This window comes from Oncorhynchus mykiss, chromosome 20 (assembly GCF_013265735.2).
Source record: "Oncorhynchus mykiss isolate Arlee chromosome 20, USDA_OmykA_1.1, whole genome shotgun sequence".
Classification (NCBI taxonomy): domain Eukaryota; kingdom Metazoa; phylum Chordata; class Actinopteri; order Salmoniformes; family Salmonidae; genus Oncorhynchus; species Oncorhynchus mykiss.
In genome coordinates, this window is record NC_048584.1 from 11,123,760 (window position 1) to 11,146,575 (window position 22,816).

General features: G+C 45.7%; 2 protein-coding genes across 3 annotated transcripts in view; one reads left to right on the top strand and one right to left on the bottom strand.

Moving 5' to 3' along the window:
• gdh03 (glutamate dehydrogenase 3) overlaps positions 1-22,816 on the top strand; it is a gene marked incomplete at its 3' end in the record, with an annotated part of 144,420 nt that overhangs the window by 36,638 nt on the left and 84,966 nt on the right.
• On the bottom strand, positions 11,756-20,478 carry LOC110498952 (alpha-synuclein). 2 transcript variants are annotated; one of them, XM_036955755.1, is made up of 6 exons: positions 20,007-20,478; positions 15,792-15,833; positions 15,630-15,721; positions 14,830-14,853; positions 13,975-14,013; positions 11,756-13,863 (listed from the first exon to the last, which is right to left on the bottom strand). In XM_036955755.1, the coding sequence occupies exons 1-6, from the start codon at positions 20,125-20,127 to the stop codon at positions 13,843-13,845; spliced, it is 339 nt and encodes a 112-aa protein (XP_036811650.1). In that variant the 5' UTR covers positions 20,128-20,478; the 3' UTR covers positions 11,756-13,842. The 2 variants fall into 2 exon arrangements, with proteins under 2 accessions (XP_036811650.1, XP_036811651.1); XM_036955756.1 differs by lacking the exon at positions 14,830-14,853 and having other exon boundaries at positions 20,007-20,477.

Consider the following 22,816-nt stretch of genomic DNA (forward strand, 5'->3'; position numbering starts at 1 on the left):
AAACTTGTTGTCAGTGGAAATGCCCAGCAGCGGAACTGTAAATACCGTAGGTGGGAGAGGCCTCCTAACTTTATTAGGATCCTCAAAATTAGTTTGAACTGAGGACCCAAAAATGATAAAGGATATGCAGATACTTGGACTTGGGAGTCACACATGCACGCACATACACACACAATCCCTATTCACTTCATAGATATCCATAATGTGAAGATGCAAATGACACATTATTAGATGCAATTAATACATGAATAATTCATTTATTTGATATAAAGATGCATGGGAAACAGGAAATACTGGATGTGATGTCCTGGGAGGTTACCAGACCTTTTGACTGACCGTCAAAACAGCTCAGCTATAAAAACAAACACAACGATACATGGGCCAAGCCAAAAACCAGCATAGAACACACTCCGTACCAGGACAGTTCTCTCATAGATTGTTTCTCTGTGTTTGTGTGGATTCCTTAGGGGTGTTGGCTGTACGTATGTATGTATGTATGTATGTATGTGTGTGAGAGTGTGAGAAAGTGACACCTACCACGCCTAGGTGTGGCTCCTCTCCATTCCACCTCTGGCAAGACACTCATCTGTTTTAATGTCTTCTGGCGCAGGATCTAAGTGTGTGTGGAGCAGTTAAGGACTTGTCTGTGAATGGAACATTGGACTGGTTACATGTCATCCTGAAAGATCATTAAAACACTAATGGCTCTATTCAAACCATATCGCTAAAGTTCAGCGTTACCAGTGGTGGAAAAAGTACCCACTTGTCATACTTGAGTAAAAGTAAGGATACCTTAATAGAAAATGATTCAAGTTAAAGGGAAAGTCACCCAGCAAAATCCTACTTGGTTAAAAGTCTAAAAGAATTTGCTTTTAAATATACTTAAGTATCAAAAGTAAAAGTATAAATCATTTTACATTCTTTATATTAAGCAAACCATATGACATGATTTTCTTGTTTTGAACATTTACAGATAGCCAGTGGCACGCTCCAGCACTCAGATATAAATGACAAACGAAGCAGATCAGAGGCAGTAGGGATGACCAGGGATGTTCTCTTGACAAGTGCATGAATTTGACCCTTTTCCTGTTCTGCTAAGCATTTGAAATGTAACAAGTGCTTTTGGGTGTCAGGGAAAATGTATGGAGTAAAAAGTACTTTTTTAAATTTTTTTTAGGAATTATTTGATTTTGATTTGATTTAGTAGGATCCCCATTAGCCTACGCCAATGACGACAGCTTATGTTGCTGGGGTCCACCAAATAACGGAAAAAACGTTACAGACAAAAAACTTTACAATTTACATACGTTTAAAAATGTGTAGTGTATGTGCGTCTATCAGTTACACATACCTGTCAGTACATACACACAACAAGTAGGTCACATGGGGGAGAGGCATTGTGCCGCGAGCTGTTGCTTTATTTGTTTTTTTAAACCAGGTTTGCTGTTCACTTTCTCTATACGAGATGGAAAGGCGTTCCATGCAATCATGTCTCTATATAATATGGTACGTTTCCTTGAATTGTATCATATATATAATAAATAGTAAATTACAGATACCCAAAAAAACCTACTTAAGTACTTTAAAGAATTTTTACTTAAAGTACTTTAGACCACTGAACGTTACAGCGTGATAGAAATTTAAAGGCAATGTTGCCTCGTTGGGGGAGACTGCATCACTGTAAACGCTGCGTATGTCGGCTCAATCTGAAATTACCTTTACATTTATATTGCGCAATCTATGACACCAGTGATACAGACTGAATAGAGCCCTAGGACTGGGCTCAATGACACTAGAGGTTCTACGTTGGCTTTGTTTTCTTCCTGACCTCTTAACCAGTTGCGCTGCGTGGGTAAAATCATTGGGGAGGCCAGGCTGACAGTAAAAAGCCATATTACAACCTACAGCACCAGTCAAAAGTTTGGACACACCTACTCATTCAAGGGTTTTTCTTTATTTGAACTATTTTCTGCATTGTAGAATAATAGTGAAGACATCAAAACTATGAAATAACACAAAAGGAATCATGTAGTAACCAAAAAATTGTTAATCAAAATATATTTTATATTTGAGATTCTTCAAAGTAGCCACACTCTTGGCGTTCTCTCAACCAGCTTCATGAGGTAGTCACCTGGAATGCATTTCAATTCACAGGTGTGCCTTGTTAAATGTTAATTTGTGGAATTTCTTTCCGCCTTAATGCGTTTGAGCCAATCAGTTGCATTGTCACAAGGTAGGGTTGGTATACAGAAGATAGCCCTATTTGGTAAAAGACCAAGTCCATATTATGGCAAGAACAGCTCAAATAAGCAAAGAGAAATGACAGTCCATCATTACTTTAAGACATGAAGGTCAGTCAATGCGAAACATTTCAAGAACTTTGAAAGTTTCTTCAAGTGCAATCGCAAAAACCATCAAGTGCTCATGAGGACCGCCACAGGAAAGGCAGACCCAGAGTTACCTCTGCTGCAGAGGATAAATTCATTATAGTTAACAGCCACAGAAATTGCAGCCCAAATAAATGCTTCACAGAGTACAAGTAACAGACACATCTCAACATCAACTGTTCAGAGGAGACTTCGTGAATATATTTTATTTATTTTATTTTACCTTTGTTTAACCAGGTAGGCAAGTTGAGAACAAGTTCTCATTTACAACTGCGACCCGGCCAAGATAAAGCAAAGCAGTTCGACACATACAACAACACAGAGTTACACATGGAGTAAAACAAACATACAGTCAATAATACAGTACAAAAACAAGTCTATATACAATGTGAGCAAATGAGGTAAGATAAGGGAGGTAAAGGCAATAAAAAGGCCACAGTGGCGAAGTAAATACAATATAGCAATTAAAAACTCTGGAATTGTAGATTTGCAGTAGGTGAATGTGAAAAGTAGAAATCCTGGGGTGCAAGGGAGCAAAATAAATAAATACAGTCGGGGATGAGGTAATTGTTTGGGCTATTTATAGATGGGCTATGTACAGGTGCAGTGAGCTGTGAGCTGCTCTGACAGCTGGTGCTTAAAGCTGGTGAGGGAGATAAGTGTTTATAGTTTCAGTGAATCAGGCCGTCATGGTCAAATTGCTGCAAAGAAACCACTTTTAAAGGACACCAAAAATAAGAAGAGACTTTCTTGGTTCAAGAAACACGAGCAATGGACATTAGATCGGTGGAAATCTGTCCTTTGGTCTGATGAGTCCAAATGTGGGATTTTTGGTTCCAACCGACGCAGATTAAGTGAAGGGATGATCTCTGCATCTGTGGTTCCCACCGTGAAGCTTGGAAGAGGAGGTGTGATGTTGTGGGGGTGCTTTACTGGTGACACTGTCAGTGATTTATTTAGAATTCAAGGCACACTTAACCGGCATGGCTAACACAGCATTCTGCAGTGATATGCCATCCCATCTGTTTTGAGCTTAGTGAGACTATCATTTGTTTTTTTAACAGGACAATGACCCAACACACCTCCAGGCTGTGTAAGGGCTATTTGACCAAGAAGGAGAGTGATGGAGTGCTGCATCAGATGACCTGGCCTCCACAATCATCTGACCTCAACCCGATTGAGATGGTTTTCGATGAGTAGGACCGCAGAGTAAAGGAAAGCAGCCAACAAGTGCTCAGCATATGTGGGAACTCCTTCAAGACTGTTGGAAAAGCATTCCAGGTGAAGCTGGTTGAGAGAATGCTAAGAGTGTGCAAAGCTGTCATCAAGGCAAAGGGAGGCTACTCTGAAGAACTCAAATATAACATATTTGTTAAACGCTATATTTGTTAAACAAAGTGTTTAAATATTTGTTAAACGCTTCTTTGCTTACTGCATGATTCCATATGTGTTATTTCATAGTTTTGATGTCTTAAGATAAAAATAAAGAAAAACCCTTGAATGAGTTGTTGTGTCCAAACTTTTGACTGGTACTGTATACGTAACAAAATACCTGTAATAAACTCAAATGTAAAACAAATGTACTTTTGTCCTCCGGAGAGGGGAGTAGGTGGATGTGCCAATAATAATTGACTGGTACTGTATATCTCGTGATAATTGCATTATTTGCTCTATAACCTGTTAGTTCATATTCCTTGAGGCCTAAGGCTGAGACAATAAGAAGACACATTGTCCAGAATAAATTCAACCACACCTTTGTTTCATCATAAAACGGAGAGCAACCTAATTGCTCCTGTAAGTTGCTCTGGATAAGATTGTCTGCTAAATATATATATATTTTTGAAAGTATGACTCCAATGCACCATGCCAGTTAGTTAACATTAGCCTACTGCATCTACTGTAGCTACATGTTGAACTTCCATCCGCACAGGCCAGGAGCACAATGTATGAATTTATGGTTGGATTAGAATCAGAGTTATAATTATTGGCCAGTACGGAGAATTAAACAAAAGTTCAAATCCCTATCTCCATCCATGGATCATTTAGAAAAGGGCTGATTTTAGCTAGCTAACCACCGGAGGACAATGACACAACGAGATGCAAAAAAAAAATTACATTTTTTCTTCTCATGAAATGTGATTGGTGTGAAGCCAAATCCAAGCTGGCTTCCCTTGAAACGTTTTTTTGGTGCACACACACACACACACACACACACACACACACACACACACACAGAGTTTTGTATTGCTGTCCTTGTGGATACCAAAGAATTGATTCCAATCCAAAATCATATTTTGGATTGGGATAAAAGGAATGGGATAAAAGGCCCAGCCTTTTTTAAATCCAGGACATGGGAACATAACCAGGCTCTCCCTCCCCGGGGCTAAACAACCTCCAATCGGCCACCGAAGGGATGGTCACCTTCGGAGCATTAGAACCATGGTTCTGAAGGACCCACAACCCTCGAAACAGCCCATTTCTAAATATCCGCACGGGTCTAGAAGTTTGCCAACGTTCCCGGATCTCTAGGACATGGTTCTCTGTTTGTCGAAACCCAGGTTTCTCAAATTTCCCCGGTACATGTCTAGTCCATCTGGAACTGAATGGGGTTACTATAGGGCAGGCCAATTGTCGACATAAGCCCTGTCACCCGCATGGCTACCGTGTTGCTCCACCAGATGGGGTCAAATCCCCAACCCCCGTTTTGGTCTTTAACCATTAATAACTCGAAAAAGTAAATGTCCAATCTGGATGGGTTTTTTTTGCATGAAAGGGCACACCTAGATGCACATTTCCATGTAATCAAAACCATTTTTCAATAACATTATATGATATAATTTTGTGTTAGAAGGTGATTAAAATAAGTACAGGGGGTGGGAGGAATAGCTTCCGGGTAGACTGGTCCTATTCGACCAAGGGTAACTGTAGTCCATCACGAGAGAAGGTACCCGTCCAAATTGGAACCTCTAACCCCTCGGGAAGTATTTTGAATCATTTTCTGAAAAATTGGAGTACACGTTTCTCTCCAGCTGTGCACCTGGTGATTGAACGGGTTACCAGGTGCTCATTTTTTTAAATTGTTAAAAATGCCTTTAGGAGGGTGGAAGGGCTCCATGCATGGGATGGGATGGGAGCACCCCACACCCGGGCCCAGCCAATAGAGGGCACCCCTGATCATTTTGGAAGGTTTTTAAAAAATCTTCAGAAAAAGTCCAAACATCAACAGATTGAACGGGTTACCAGGTGTTGATGGGGGAAATGGCTCCAGGGGCCAGCCCTTGCCAGTAGGCCAAAAAAAAGGGGGGACAGAGCAGCCAACCTCCACAGAGGCTGCCTGCTCTGCCCCCTTGAAGGACAGTGGAACTACAGACCTCCAGGCCTCTAGGCCTACACTCCCTGCCTGGGTCAACACCCCTCTCTCTGGGCCTGAGAGTATAGCATACTCCCTGGAACTACGGCCCTCCAGGCCTCTAGGCCTACACTCCCTAGGTCAACACCCCTCTCTCTGGGCCTGAGAGTATAGCATACTCCCTGGAACTACGGACCTCCAGGCCTCTAGGCCTACACTCCCTAGGTCAAAACCCCTCTCTCTGGGACTGAGAGTATAGCATACTCCCTGGAACTACGGACCTCCAGGCCTCTAGGCCTACACTCCCTAGGTCAACACCACTCTCTCTCGACATAAGTCCCAGCCGGGGCCACCCCCCATTTTAACCTCACCCACCAGGAGAACTGGGGCACCCACACTTAAGCACCCCTCCTCGGACACTAAAGTATACAGCTACCCTGTCAGGAACCACGTGCACCTGGTAACCAGCTCCGCTGTCACGAACCACATGCGCCTGGTAACCGGCTGACCCACCCGCTTTCCGCTCAGAGACTCCACACATATGTCCACACATATGGGTTACCAGGTGCTGGTGGAACTTTCCAGCCTTGTCTCCACCTTCACTAGCCTGCTTGCCCTCTCTCTCTCTCTCTCTCTGGGCCTCTGGCCTCTCGTACTCTGGCTCCTGGCCCTTCTCTGTGCACCTGGTAACCGATTAGTAAAGAAGGAGGAAGGTGGAGGAAGACGCCTTCCGTCCCCGACAAAAGCTTAGATCTGACTTGGAATAGATCGCAGCAAATGAGCTGCTCTGCTACTTACATAACCCTGACCCAAAATCAGGTAATCTACGAGTAACATGACAGAGGCTGTTCACCTTGGAGACCTGCTGCAGATTTGGGTACGGCCTGGTGCGAGATTTACACCCTCTCCCCTGGATTTTCAAGGGCCAGTGAGAGCTCAACGGACGCCGCCGGAACCACAACACTTTCCAGGGCTTGGGCCCCTCTCTCGGGGCGAACCCACTCCAGGGAGCCCCGCCATTCACAAAGAAAAGATAACTCTCCCCGGGGCTCCCGCCAGCTTTTCTGGGATCGGTTGCGTTACCGCACAGGACGCCTCACGGTGCCCGTCTCCGCCACTCCAGATTCGGGGACCGACTGACCCATGTTCGACTGCTGTTCACATGGAACCCTTCTCCACTTCGGCCTTCCTCCAGATAGTCTCGGCGCTCCGCCAGGGCCCGCCAGGACCATCCAATCGGTTTCACTGTACTGGCCATGTGTACTTAGACTTGCATGATACAAGCATATGCTACTGGCAGGATCAACCAGGTAGCACCTCGCAACATAGAGATTCTACCTGGGCGCACTAAGTGGAGAACAGCCAGGTCACGGTCCTACCCGCTCGAGAGGTCTTTGTCTAGCTGGAGGGTTTAGTAGGAACCGCACAACCGAGCCAACAACAGGGTTTGAGAAACAGGGGGCGGATGGAAATGGCTTCAGGGTGGGCTGGGTCCTTTGCGAGGGTAACTGTAGCCCATCACGAGTGAGGGCACCAGTCCAAATTTGTGACCTCTTGCCCCTTGGGAAGTATTTTTTATAATTTTCTGAAAAATCTGAAAAATGGTCTCAAAAATTCTAAGTACACGTTTCTCTCTTTCGCTCCAGAGACTAAGTCTAGCTGTGCGCCTGGTAATTGAATGGGTTACCAGGTGAACATTTTTTAATGCCTTTAGTGGGCTGCTGGAGGTCCATTACCGGGTAGAGAGTACCCCACACCCGGTCCCAGGTAATAGAGGGCACCCCTGGTAATTTTGGTTTTCCCCCAAAAAATCTGTAAAATTACTGTCCAAACTTCTATCTCATTACATTATGTTCAGCTGTGCACCTGGTGATTGAACGGGTTACCAGGTGCTAATTAAAAAAAATGTTTTAATGCCTTTATGGGTGTTCCAGGGCTCCATGCCTGGGTAGGGAGCCACTCCCATTCATTATTGTCCACAAGGGGGTGCCACTGGCCATTAACTTCTTATGGCTGCAGGGGCACTATTGAGTAGCTTGGATGAAAGATGCCCAGAGGTGCCCAGAGTAAACGGCCTGCTCCTCAGTCTCAGTTGCTAATATATGCATATTATTATTAATATTGGATAGAACGCACTCTGAAGTTTCTAAAAATGTTTGAATGATGTCTGTGAGTATAACAGAACTCATATGGCAGGCAAAAACCTGAGAAGAAATCCAAACCGGAAGTGAGAAATCTGAGGTTGGTATATTTTCAACCCAGGCCCTATTGAATTCACATTGGGATATGAATGAAGTTGCACTTCCTATGGCTTCCACTCGATGTCAACTGTCTTTAGAAACTTGAATGAGGCTTCTACTGTGTTGTGGGACTAAATAAGAGCTGAATGAGTCAGCTTACTGGCAGAGAGCCATTTCCTGGTCACTCGCATTCCACATGATATCGACTTGCAAAGGAATTCTCCAGTTGGAACTTTATTGAAGATTTATGATAAAAACATCCTAACGATTGATTCTATACTTAGTTTGAAATGTTTCTTCGACCTGTAATATAACTTTTTGAAGTTTTTGTCCGAGGTTTTGTCCAAACGCATGAGCGTTTGGATATGTGTACCTAACACTAACAAAAGTAGCTACTAGGACATAAATAATGGACATTATCGAACAAATCAAGCATTTATTGTGGAACTGCGATTCCTGTGAGTGCATTCTGATGAAGATCATCAAAGGTAAGGGAATATTTATCATGTAATTTCTGGTTTCTGTTGACTCCAACATAGCAGCTAATTTGATTAATCTTCTGAGCGCCGTCTCAGATTATTGCATGGTTTGCTTTTTCAGTAAAGTGTTTTAAAAATCTGACACAGCGGTTGCATTAACCTGTTGCATCTCTAGGGGCGCTATTTCATTTTTGGATAAAAAACGTTCCCGTTTTAAGCGCGATATTTTGTCACGAAAAGATGCTCGACTATGCATATTATGCATAAGAAAACACTCTGAAGTTTCAGAATCTGCAAAGATTTTGTCTGTAAGTGCCCCAGAACTCATTCTACAGGCGAAACCAAGATGATACGTCAACCAGGAAATGAGCAGAATTTCTGAAGCTCTGTTTTCTAATGTCTCCTTATATGGCTGTGAATGCGACAGGAATAAGCTTAGACCTTCTGCCGTTTCCCCAAGATGTCGGCAGCATTGTGACGTATTTGTAGGCATATCATTGGAAGATTGACCATAAGAGACTACATTTTCCAAGTGTCCGCCTGATGTCCTGCGTCGAAACTGGTGCGCAAAGCCAGGTGCAAGTATTTTTCCATTTGATAGAGGGGAGAAACCATGCTTCCATGAACGATATATCATTGAAGAGATATGTGAAAAACACCTTAAGGATTGATTCTAAACAACGTTTGCCATGTTTTCAGTCGATATTATGGAGTTAATTTGGAAAAAAGTTCGCGTTTTGAGGACTGAATTTTCGTTTTTTTTTGGTAGCCAAATGTGATGTATAAAACGGAGCTATTTCTAATACACAAAGAATCTTTTTGGAAAAACTGAGCATCTGCTATCTAACTGAGTGTATCCTCATTGAAAACATCAGAAGTTCTTCAAAGGTAAATTATTTTATTTGAAGGCTTTTATGTTTTTGTTGAAATGTTGCGTGCTGGATGCTAACGCTAATGCTAACGCTAAATGCTACGCTAGCTAGCTACTTTTACACAAATTATTGTTTTCCTATGGTTGAGAAGCATATTTTGAAAATCTGAGATGACAGTGTTGTTTACAAAAGGCTAAGCTTGAGAGATGGCATATTTATTTCATTTCATTTGCGATTTTCATGAATAGTTAACGTTGCGTTATGGTAATGAGCTTGAGTCTGTATTCCTGATACCGGATCCGGGATGGGGAGATCAGAGAGGTTAAGGAGAGGCATATCTATAATTCCATGTGTATAACTTGTATTATCATCTACATTTATGATGAGTATTTCTGTTGAATCGATGTGGCTATGCAAAATCACTGGATGTTTTTGGAACTAGTGAACGTAAAGCGCCAATGTAAACTCAGATTTTTTTATTTAAATATGAACTTTATCAAACAAAACCTACATGTATTGTGTAACATGAAGCCCTATGAGTGTCATCTGATGAAGATCATCAAAGGTTAGTGATTCATTTTATCTCTATTTGTGCTTTTTGTGACTCCTCTCTTTTGCTGGAAAAATGGCTGTGTTTTTCTGTGGCTTGGTGATGACCTAACATAATCGTTTGTGGTGCTTTTGCTGTAAAGCATATTTGAAATCGGACACTGTGGTGGGATTAACAACAAGACTACCTTTAAAACGATATAGGATACATGTATGTTTGAGGAATTTTAATTATGAGATTTCTGTTGTTTTGAATTTGGCGCCCTGCACTTTCACTGGCTGTTGTCATATCATCCCGTTAACGGGATTACAGCTCTGAGAAGTTTTAAGACATTTTTATCCACCAGCACCTGGGAAAAAAATGAAGTGCAATGAGAGAGAAGTTGGACTCTATGTTCAGCTGTTCACCTGGTGATTGAACGGGTTACCAGGTGTCGATGGGGGGATGGCTCCTGGAGCCACCAGGGCTGGAATGGGGCTCTATACACAAGTTGGGGGAGACCCCATGGGGGGGCCCACACCCCCCCACCAAAGGCACCTGGGAACACAATGTAATTCAATGACAGAGCTATGCTGAAAAATGTCCTGCTTTCACTCCAGAGACTATGTCCAGCTGTGGTGATTGAACAAATTACCAGGTGTCTCCAGATCTCCATGACCCTGGGCGTACTCTCCCTGCCCTGCCCTGCCCTGCCCTGCCCTGCCCTGCCCTGCCCTGCCCTGCCCTGCCCTGCCTGCCTGCCTGCCCTCTCTCTCAGCCTGTCACTTCAGCTCGGTGCATCTGGTACCCTATAACACCCTGGTTATTCAAACCCCCAGGCCTCCATACATTCTCAACCGTGACCAAATGACAGACAAAGACAAGGGTGAATTTCAAAGAAATGTACTTTATTCATCAGTGAATCGTGGATTGTCCCTCAATTTGTGACGTTATGAGTTAAATTGTGGTACCGGTAGTGCCGTGCCTGCGTTTCCAGGGAGTGACACATATGGTCGGCCACGGCTCTGCGGTCTCTAACCGACCCTTGATTAATGTTCATTGTAGCAACGCTTCGTCGAAGTGTACCGAAGGTCACTACAGCGTTTGCGAAATTTTGCCCTGTGCGCTGTCTGGGTCTGCCGCTCCATCTTAGCCAAGCAGAGTAACACCTTTCTAATCCCACTGGCTGTAGCCCGCAGACTCATCGGTCGGAACTGCAGAAGATACTTCAGAAAACTTCGGACATCGGCCCGATAGATTTTTAACGTGGAGGGTGCCAAACCACGGTCTTCACGTTGGCTATACCACTCAGACACATGTCTATAATTAGCCAGGGAACACAGTCCTTCATCGGCCTTGCCCTCTGACATAATGCGGAGGAATTCCCGTACTCGGGATAGACTGGAGCGACTATTGTCATTACGTTTGACAGAAGGGTTTTTACCCAGAATGAAGTGTTAATATACGGTCAATATCTCATATTTTTCAACTCGCTTCCGGGTAGGACCCCGACCTTCAATAGTGGATGACTCACCGTCGACCTCATCACTGTCGCTATCCGTTGAAGTCCCCCGGGCGCAGCCTTGTTTCCTCGGTTCCGAACAAAAGGTCCCCACCACCTAATTTTCCTTGTTATACTATCCTTGTGAGGAATTCTGGTACCCACAAGGATAGTTAAAGAAACACACACACAAACACAAACACATGCACACACACACACACACACACACGCACACACACACACACACACAACAAACATTGCTAAGACTTGCAGAGAGCATAGAAAATATCCAGGATGGCACCACATTATCTCCATGGTAACATACTGTAGGCCATACATACTGTTATAAACTGCATAATAAGTAATAACTCAAAAGGGAAAATGAAGACTGGCACAAGTTTGGATTTCAACAAAACTGTCTTTAATTCACTGGTACTGTTTATAAAATCAGCAAGTCTGCTTCGATGCCAACTTAAACAAGGTGTGAGTGTGTTTGTGTATTATTTCTGTGTGTTTGATGAGTGTACTGTGTGTATGGATTGTGAGTTTGTGCGGGTACGTGTGTGTGTGTGTGTGTGTGTGTGTGTGTGTGTGTGTGTGTGTGTGTGTGATGTGTGAATATAAGAGTGCTGGATAAGGCAACATGCAGTAATCAGTTTCCATTGACCTCAAAGTAATAATACACACATACCTGCTCTATAATACAGACACTGATGCTGGACCGACCTGCTGTATATGTAACAGACACACACACACAGAGACAGACACACACTTTGTACCTGCACCTGGCAGACCTGTTTTAGTCTCTAACGTTACTTGCTGACACAGGGAAGGGCGGGACACACTGAGTGACCGGGCAGAGGAAGCCTCTGAGTGGCTGAGATGGTTGACAACAGGAGCAGTTGACCAATGACAGTAGAAAATTTGCTATTTTTTGTGGGAATCAAAAATCGATTTGGAATATACATTTCCCAGCATTCCCTATGAGTGATGCTCGTCTATTCTACCTATCTGTCTGACTATTGCTTGGTATTACTATGGCAACAACATATTTTCACAAGTAATCATCATTCTGAATCACTTTCTGCTTTTCTCCCTTCCAACTCTGCCAGTCGACCCAGGCCATATCTAGAGCCAGACTAAACCCAGGCTAGACCAAAACCACTGTAGTGTATTATGTATATCTTCTGCTGTTATGTGATTCCCAGTGGTGGCAGGGGCGTTCTTCCTCTCACACACACTAACAGTACATGTGTATTGCTTTCTGTCTCAAGACATATTGTTTTGATATGCCGGGTAGTGTGGTGTTAACACACAGTTAACACACTATCTAGGATACACCCACACTACACCCCCAGGTGGCAGCTGGCAGGTCTAGGTGCTGAGCTAAGCCTTGAAAAGAACATCAGGTGCAGCCAGTTGGGGTGATTGGCTGTCTGGGAGAAAGAGAGGAGGCCGGAAGCCTCTCTGACGGCCTTTTGTTTGTTTCTTTGTGTTAGTTAACTTCTTTATTTGAGGATGCCTTTTTCTTGTTTCGTTTTTGTACACATTTATGTTTCACCATCTGAACAAGTAATAATCCACTTGGACTGGATGGTCAAGAGGTCAAGAAGGAGCTGGCCCTGGACTTAAGGTAAGGTGGCTGTCTCCTGGGCGCACGTACATTCAACACCTGGTCACATACGCTTCCTTCTCATATCGATGCACACATCAAATCAGGTTACAGACCAGTAAACTATGCCTAAGACCCCTTGACTTAACAAGTGCAACAATATAAGCCGGCTAGTTAATTGGTTTTAATATGACCCTGTTACATGTGTGATCAAACACACTTCAACACACACACACACTCTCTAATTCATTGCACATGTCCCTACAGCAGCATCTCATGGACAGAACAGCCCTGAACTGGCCTACTACCTGACACGTCTAACAGAGACACACACACAAGCATCCAAACTACGATACATCTCTCTGTGGTTCTGTAGTCCTGAATAATCATCACAGCTCTCGTGTGTGTGTGTGTGTGTGTGTGTGTGTGTGTGTGTGTGTGTACGTGTGTGTGTGTGTGTACGTGTGTGTGTGTGTGTATTGTTGCTGTGTGTGTGTGTGTGTGTGTGTGTGTGTGTGTGTGTGTGTGTGTGTGTGTGTGTGTGTGTGTGTGTGTGTGTGTGTGTGTGTGTGTGTGCGCAGGCCTCTTGATAGAGTACTGGGTGGCGATAGGGAGAACATAACACTAGGGCGAACAACATGACGACAACGACACAAAGGCAGGGAGCTATACAGGAGAGGGGGAACAGAAGGGGGCTGCTAGGAGCAACAGAGGGTATCAGGGAGGGCAAAGGGGGTATCTGGAAGAGTCTGTATCGGTTTTGGTTCCATAAAGTCACAAAAAAAGAAGTAGAACATCTGGAAGTCTGGAACAGCAGGGTGAGGGTAGCGAGCGACCAAACGGAAGGCTGGGGAGAAGAGATCCCTGGAATGACTAGTAGCCGCCCTGAGAGCCCTGCGAGTGAGTGAGAGGGAGCGAGAGAGGGAGTATCAACAATCATGTCATGATATCACCATCTTATGCATAAAGAAAGTAACAGAAAACGTGTGGTTCGTTGTCACTTACCTCTCCTTCTCCTCCCTGCTCCATTCCTCCATATTCCGCCTACAGAGAGAGAGTTTACGTAAGAGTAGGGAAGGAAGAAAAGGAAGGTGGGATGACATGAGAGGTCTAGGGTCTCAAGCAGTGAACCATGTTCATGTGATGAGTAACCTTGCCTGAGACCTGAAGACTTGTGTTGGCTCCTAGACCTGGTACCTAGGCTTTGGTGCGTTGGGCTAGCACAATCGTGCGGCGTGCAGACGCCGTGGCTTCAAACCCAGTAGGTTACAGCTACATCAAGCACATTATCCCTTATGTCATGCTTATGACAGGGTTAAGTATGATACAGGGCCACTCAGTCCCAGTCTCTGAGCTGAAGTGTCTAATGAGGCGGAGGTTAGCATTCCATAGCTAGCAGAGTAGATGTGATGGCGCCCTCCTTGAGACCTGAAGTAATGTTGCCCCAACCAACCAAAGCCATTCTTTTTGTCGGCAGTCGTTAGCATGGCACAGGAACAAACTCTGTTACACTCTTTTTCTGTGCACCCTAACCAGAGGGATCCATTCAGAGTAAGTGCATGTCCATATGCTACACCAGAGATGCAGCGTCATTATCTATATTACACCTAGCTGAAGTAGAACACAGTTAGACATGGTTATGGAGAGGGTTAGGAGAGGGTTAAAACAGGTTTATAATGTAACCCCAGGTCCTAACAGCACACTAGGCAGTCAGTATTTCAAAGCCCCCTTAGGAATGATATGTGCACTTAGGGATGATCTATGTTAGGCGGAATCATGCAGCATTCCCTAGCCAGCCACCCCGCCATAACCTATAACCTCTGAACCCCCCCCCCCTTCTCTCTCTTGCCCAATAGGCACCTCGTATACAGGCTGAGGCTCCTCCTACCAATGGATCGTAGAGGAAACAAACACAACAATAACAACAAAGGGTTAGCAGCACAACGCCAACACAGCACTGCTACAATTGCAAAGTAAGCGCACAAAATAGAAGCTATATCAACACACAATATCAACACTCTCAGCACACACACAATAGCATCGCAACACAACAGCATAGCAGGATCACAACAGTAGGACATCGAAACTGGCTGCCACACACAGAAAGGTGCCAACACACAAAGTAAAACACACCTTCGCACACACACACACACGATTCACAACACAGCAGAAAAACACAGACCTATTCATATTGGGAATGTGGAGTGAGTTATAGGCCTACCGTCAAACCTAATTTGCCTGGACCTCTGAACCACTGGCTATTAGAGGAGCTGTCATTACCGTCTGTCTCTGTGCTGCTGTACTGTATTAAATAGCGCCACCACGTGGTCAAGCAGCAGACTGTTCGCAGGCAAAAGCACTACTGTCTGAGCCCAACTGAAGGATTTAGACACTGTTATGATTGTTGATGCTGCAGTCATGTTGTTGCTCAACCTAGTTGTATTTCTCATTCTATTGTAATCGTTTGAAAAGGGTGCTGTGCCACCTGACTGAAGGTCTCACGATGCCAGAAGCCTGGGCTTTCATAGGCTACCTGAATGACAATGTCAAGTTTGGTGTCTAGTTATTAGTATGTTGATCACTTGAATATTCTTGTTCACATTGACCTGTCAGTCACTAATTGATCAATCATTCTTTCATCTGTTGTCATGGTAACTCACCGCCTGTCCGGTGTTCTCCATGCCACCCTGCGAGAGGTCAGCTCCGGCAGCAGTGGGGTCCCCGACGATGTTTGCCTGGTCGCGGTTAGCAACTGACACAAAGAGATCGATCAGTCAGTTAAAAAATCAATCCGATCCCACAAGAATGTGTGTGTGTCTCACCTTTGTTTACTCCTGCGTCCATTCCCTCCTTTGTCTTTGAACCTGAAGACAGGCGAGACATCACAACATGTCAACAGATCAATATATTGCAATCACATTGCAATGGATGCCATGAAACATGATCAGGGATCAGTTTTGTGATTAACTATATAAACGCAGCCTAAGAAGTACTGTGTTAATGAAGGAGTGCAGCAAACAGAAATCTGTTGTGACCGTTTAGTATTGTAAACTCAGCAAAAAAGAAACTTCCCTTTTTCAGGACCCTGTCTTTCAAAGATAAATCGTAAAAATCCTAATAACTACACAGATCTTCATTGTAAAGGGTTTAAACACTGTTTCCCATGCTTGTTCAATGAACCATAAACAATTAATGGACATGCACCTGTGGAACGGTCGTTAAGACACTAACAGCTTACAGACGCTAGGCAATTAAGGTCACAGTTATGAAAACTTAGGACACTAAAGAAGCCTTTCTACTGACTCTGAAAAACACCAAAAGAAAGATGCCCAGAGTCCCTGCTCATCAGGGTGAATGTGCAAGGAGGCATGAGGACTGCAGATGTGGCCAGGGCAATAAATTGCAATGTCCGTACTGTGAGACGCCTCAGACAGCGCTACAGGGAGACAGGACGGGCAGCTGTTCTCGTAGTGGCAGACCACATGTAACAACACCTGCACAGGATCGGTACATCCGAACATCACACCTGCGGGACAGGTACAGGATGGCAACAACAACTGCCTGAGTTACACCAGGAACGCACAATCCCTCCATCAGTGCTCAGACTGAGAGAGGCTGAGAGAGGCTGGACTGAGGGCTTGTAGGCCTGTTGTAAGGCAGGTCCTCACCAGACATCACCAGCAACAACGTCCCCTATGGGCACAAACCCACCGTCGCTGGACCAGACAGGACTGGCAAAAAGTGCTCTTCACTGACGAGTCGCGGTTTTGTCTCACCAGGAGTGATGGTCGGATTCGCGTTTATCGTTGAAGGAATGAGCGTTACACCGAGGCCTGTACTCTGGAGCGTGATCGATTTGGAAGTGGAGGGTCCGTCATGGTCTGGGGTGGTGTGTCACAGCATCATCGGACTGAGCTTGTTGTCATTGCAGGCAATCTCAATGCTGTGCATTACAGGGAAGACATCCTCCTCCCTCATGTTTTGCCCTTCCTGCAGGCTCATCCTGAAATGACCCTCCAGTATGACAATGCCACCAGCCATACTGCTCATTCTGTGCGTGATTTCCTGCAAGACAGGAATGTCAGTGTTCTTCCATGGCCAGCGAAGAGCCCGGATCTCACGTCTGGGACCTGTTGGATCGGAGGGTAAGGGCTAGGGCCATTTCCCCCAGAAATGTCCGGGAACTTGCATGTGCCTTGGTGGAAGAGTTGGGTAACAGCAAGAACTGGCAAATCGGATACAGTCCATGAGGAGGAGATGCACTGCAGTACTTAATGCAGCTGGTGGCCACACCAGATACTGACTGTTACTTTTGATTTTGACCCCCCCCCCCCCCCCCCCCCCCCTTTGTTCAGGGACACATTATTCGATTTCTGTTAGTCACATATCTGTGGAACTTGTTCAGTTTATGTCTCAGTTTTTGAATCTTAAGTTCATACAAATATTTAAACATGTTAAGTTTGTTGAAAATAAACGCAGTTGACAGTGAGAGGACGTTTCTCTTTTTTGCTCATTTATTGGGTGAGGTTGTAGTAGCAGGCAGAGCACTGGAGGTGGCAGTGTAGAATTCAGCAGCATACTGTATGTCACACTGTAAAATCCAAATGGATGATATTATCTTATAAGTACGCTCCTCCATAGACAGTGTTTATCTGATGCTACAGTATGAAAGGTTCCTAGGCTGATTAAATAGTAGTTATGCAACCAGCTGGATAGAGGGAAAAAGAGAGAGGGAGGGGGTATAGAGAAAGTGGGAGGGGTATAGAGAGAAAGGGAGCCTATAGGGATGATGCATGAGCAAATCCAGCACAAAACCAGAATAATGATATATCTCTTTCACATACATGACACACGTTTCCATAGCACACAGTTCATTGGAGATGCACACTCTCGCTTTATCTCTATCTCTCGTCCCCCCCTTTCTCTCTCCTCCACAGTCTCAGAACTGCAGATGCCTCGCTTCCTCCTCCATTTTGCTTCCTCTTTTTTTCTCTCCCTTCTCGTTCCACCTCGGTCTAATTTCTCTCTCTTTCTCTCTCTCTGCACGCTCCCCGTAGTCTGTGAGCCACGTGCCGAGCTGCGCAGTACTGCAGCAGACATACACCAATACACACACCCATTTGCAGCGTGGCTATGACACAGCTTCCTTCTCTGAGTCAGAGGAGCACCCCTCCTGGGTACGGCCTCTATCTAGCATATCCGACTGCGTGTGTGTCTGTCTGTATGTGCGTAGGACCTGTCTGTCTGTCTACACTATCCAGGCCAAGGACCAAATACAGTGTTTTAGCTGTAAGGTTTACTAGCAGGGTTTACCCCTGAGAGAGAGAGAGAGAGCGCTCCTCTTCAGCCAATGACCTGTGAAACGGCCGTATGCTCCATAGGACAGAACACACACACCGCCACACGCACACTTCTGCTCCAGTAAGCTCTGAGTGGACGACCTTGTTAGCGAGGAGGTGCATTCTGCTTTTGCATTTTGTGATAGAAGTAATAATCCACACGTGATTCGTTCCGATTGGACCGGCTCTGCTCCTTTTAATGGGCTAACACACACACACACATTCACACACACACTCTGCGGAGGTCATGAAGTCTCAGTTGATAGATTAGATGCAGTAGGCGATCAGGGACACTGAGCCTCTACAATCCACTGAATACATTTCTCTCTCTTTCTCTAACTACAGCTCCTCTTTGTCCACCTCTCTATCCTCTACCTCTATCCACCACTCGCCATTCCCCTCTCTATCCCCTACTCTGGCTTTATCCACCTCGCTCCCTCTCTTTCTCCATCTGTTGATCTTTAAGCTGCTAGCTCTATGACATAACACCCCCCCCCCCCCCCCCCCCCCCCCCCTCTCTGTATCTCTCTCTCCCTTTTAATTGTAAATTGGCATTGATTTGGCTATGAATGAATGTTGAATTGAGCCATTAAAGATTGCCCCCCCCCCCCTTTCTTTGTCTCTCCCCATCACTCCCTCTCTCTGTTCCCTAGTTGTAAAGGGCATATACTCTGAAGGGGGAGGAAAGTAGTTAGTCATCAATGGTCACACACTAGCCAGCAGCACGTGAGGACACACACGCATGCGCATACACACCACACAACACACACGGGGGCGAAGAGAGAGGATTGCTGCAGTGCTCCATGTCCCTGATGCCCCGCCCCCCAGCCACAAATAATACAAAAACACACACACGTTTCATCAGGTCCATCACGTTTTTCTGTCTGTCTTGATATTCTGCAGTGTTAGCTGTAACTGTCAGAATGACGGGTCTGTGTGTGTGTGTGTGTGTGTGTGTGTGTGTGTGTGTGTGTGTGTGTGTGTGTGTGTGTGCATGTGTGTGCGCGTGCCAGCATGCATACCCTGTTCCTACCCCAAACCCTTTGGCCCTCACACAGGCTAACCTTGAGCTCTGACGCACAAATACACTCACACACACTGGTGAATCCCCTCACAGAATCCCCTCTCACAGTACTGGACCCTATCTATTGACCTGGAGGTAGCAGCCTTGGCATGGTCTTATCTTGATTATAACATGTTATAGCGCTCTTGTGAACTGCTGCAGTGCCGCCACACTATCCCCCAATGTCACACTACATCTTTCCCTCTCTCCGCTCCTCTCGTCTAGTTCCCTCCCATTTTCTCTCTTCCTCTCATCCACTCATTTTTCCTCTTCGTTTTGCTCATCACTCTCCGCTAATTTATTTTTCTCTGACTCTTATTCATAGAAATGTACGCAGTCTACTCTCTTGATCCTCCTCTCTTTTTCTTATTCCCTCACTCAATGTCTTCCTATCTCTCCATCTACTCTTTCCTCCATCCTTGTCTCCACCACACCCCAGCTCTCTCTCTTTCTTCCCCCTCTCCTCCTCCTCACTCTCTCTCCCTCTCTCTCTCTGCACCAGTTCTGCAGTATTCTGCCTCTGCTCCTTGGCAACCACCTCCCCTTCTTCTCACTTCTCACTGTAACTGTCCCAGACTGGTGCACCCACGGGAGCCCTTTTAAGCACACACACAGACACACACACAAACACTTACCTACATACATGACCCCCTCCTTGGTCTTGGCGGCTGCCCCCTCCACCCCAGCCTTAGTCTTCTCTGCTGCGGCCACCACCCCCTCCTTAGCCATGCTGAACCCTCTCATCAGTACATCCATCCTGGGATAGGTCTCTACTGGGCTCCCCTGCTCCGAAACGGGCCTGCTGGCTGGGCTGGTCGCACAGAGTGTGTGAGAGAGACGAAGTGTGTGTGTGTGTGTGTGTGTGAGGAAGAGATTGTGTGTGTGTGTGTGTGTCAGTGACTTCTTCTCCAATAGCGCTGCAGAGAGAGCGATGTAGAGAGAGAAAGAAGGAGAGAGGACTGCACAGCAGGGCTACAGGATGCAGACTGAGAGAGAAGAGGAGCGAGCTACCGAGCAGAGAGAGGAGAGAGGAAGAGAGAAATAAAGAGAGAGCAGGCGTGCGTGCGATGGAGAGAACGAGAGACAGAAAGACACAACCTGCTGGATGCTGCAGCATATTTAAGTCACGCTGCAGCCAACCCCGCCCCCCCCCCCCCCCCCCCCCCCCCCCCCCCCCCCCCCCCCCCTTCTCTCTCTTCCCTCTCACTCACACTCGAAGAGCGACCTCAAGCTGGCTGACTCCATATTTAATGCGCAGGTTGATCTGTCTGAGATACGTTTAATGTGAAGAAACTGATAAGAAATGCATTAGATGAAAAAACAAATAGATTATAGAGATTGTTGAGATTGCTGGGGTTCTGAACAGAGAATAAAATATTCGCGATGATTCTTCAGTTTTATTGATCAGTTATATTGTCATATTATTAGCTGAATCTACAGTGTGCTGTGACATCACCTCTGACCTCACTCAGCTTCCACCATGTTCCTCACATCCGGGGGGGGGGGGGGGGGGGGGGGGGCAAAGACATGGTGGAAGCTGCCTTACACCACTCCAATCAAAGAGGGTCCAGTTCAATCCTTTTAAATCCATGCATGGGGGGTGAATGAGTGCACACTTTGAAGAAGTGAGAAATGGACCATAGTCATTAGCTTGGTCCGTTTCTTTCTCTGGGTTGTGTGAAGAATGCTGACTCACCCCTGCACCCCCTCTTTAACCCACCCCCCCTTATGAGCTGTTCTCTTAAATCTATCTAGATTCAATCCGCAGAACGTGTCCGTGGTTGAGACACTCCCTCCAGTGACCATAATACACACTGCATCATGACACAGCAGATCCATGGAATCAATCCCCCCCCAGCCCCCCCAAAAAAAGGACACTAAGGACTTTCCCAGCCAAGTTAGAAGATGCAACATCATCACTTGCCCTGTCTCCCGCTTTCATCTCCTACAACTCTTTCTCCGCCCTAACATACAATGCATTCGGAAAGTATTCAGACCCCTTGACTTTTTGTTACAGCTTTATTCTAAAATGGATTAAATATTTTTCCCCCTCATCAATCAACACACAATACCCCATAATGACAAAGCAAGAACAGGTTTTTTAGGATTGTTTGCAAATATATAATATATAAAAACAATGAAATTACATTTACATAAGTATTCAGACCCTTTACTCAGTACTTTGTTGAAGCACCTTTGGCAGCGGTTACAGCCTCGACCCTTCTTCTATGACGCTACAAGCTTGGTACACCTGTATTTTGGGAGTTTCTTCCATCTCAAGCTCTGTCAGGTTGGATTGGGAGCGTCGTTGCACAGCTATTTTCAGGTCCCTCCAGAGATGTTTGATCAGGTTCAAGTCCGGTCTCTGGCTGGGCCACTCAAGGACATTCAGAGACTTGTGCCAAAGCCACTCCTGCGTTGTCTTGGCTGTGTTTAGGGTTGTTGTCCTGTTGGAAGGTGAACCTTTACCCCAGTCTGAGGTCCTGAGAGCTCTGGACCAGGTTTTCATCAAGGATCTCTCTGTACTTTGCTACTTTTATCTTTCCTTCAATCCTGACTAGTCTCCCAGTCCCTGCTGCTGAAAACATCTCCAAAGCTGCCACCACCAGGCTTCACCGTAGGGATGGAGGAGGGTTTCCTCCAGACTGTCATGTACTGTCATGTTGTCTTGTCTCTGTCCTTTCCCTTCACCCTGTCTCCCTCTGCTGGTCGTGTTAGGTTACCTTTTCTCCCCCGCTTTCCCCCAGCTGTCCCTTGTCTCCTCTAACTACCCATTCACCCCGTTCCCCACCTGTTCCCTTTTTTCCCTCTGATTAGGTCCCAATATCTCTCTCTGTTTCTGCTCCTGTCCTTGTCGGATTCTTGTTTGTTTGTGTCATTCATGCCTGAACCAGACTGTCGTCATGTTTGCTGTAACCTTGTCCTGTCCTGTCGGAATCTGCCGGTCCATCTGAGCCTACCTATGTTTGGTAATTAAAGAAGCTCTGTTTAAGTTGATTCGCTTTTGGGTCCTCATTCACGCACCGTAACAGAAGAATCCGACCAAGAATGGACCCAGCGACTTCGGATCCTCTCCACTCAGCCGTCGAGATCCAGGGAGCGATGCTAGGCAGACACAAGCAGGAATTGTCTGCTGCTCGACATGCCGTTGAGACCCTGGCCACCCAAGTCTCCAACCTCACAGAACAGGTTCACCATCTCCGCCTCGATCCACCGGCCACTTCCAGGGCTTTCGAATCTCCGGAGCCCAGAATCAATAACCCGCCGTGTTACTCTGGGGAGCCCACTGAATGCCGCTCGTTCCTCACCCAGTGTGATATTGTGTTTTCTCTCCAGCCCAACACTTACTCCAGGAGCACTGCTCGTGTCGCCTACGTCATATCTCTCCTTATTGGACGGGCTCGTGAGTGGGGCACGGCAATCTGGGAGGCAAGGGCTGAGTGTA

Coding starts and splice junctions, on each gene's coding strand:
- LOC110498952 (XM_036955755.1), bottom strand. CDS start 20,127: ATGGATGTACTGATGAGAGGGTTCAGCATGGCTAAGGAGGGGGTGGTG. Junction 14,854..15,629: donor TGGAGAACACCGGACAGGCG/GTGAGTTACCAT, acceptor ATCCATTGGTAG/GAGGAGCCTCAGCCTGTATA. Junction 14,014..14,829: donor AGCCTCAGCCTGTATACGAG/GTGCCTATTGGG, acceptor CTCTCTCTGTAG/GCGGAATATGGAGGAATGGA.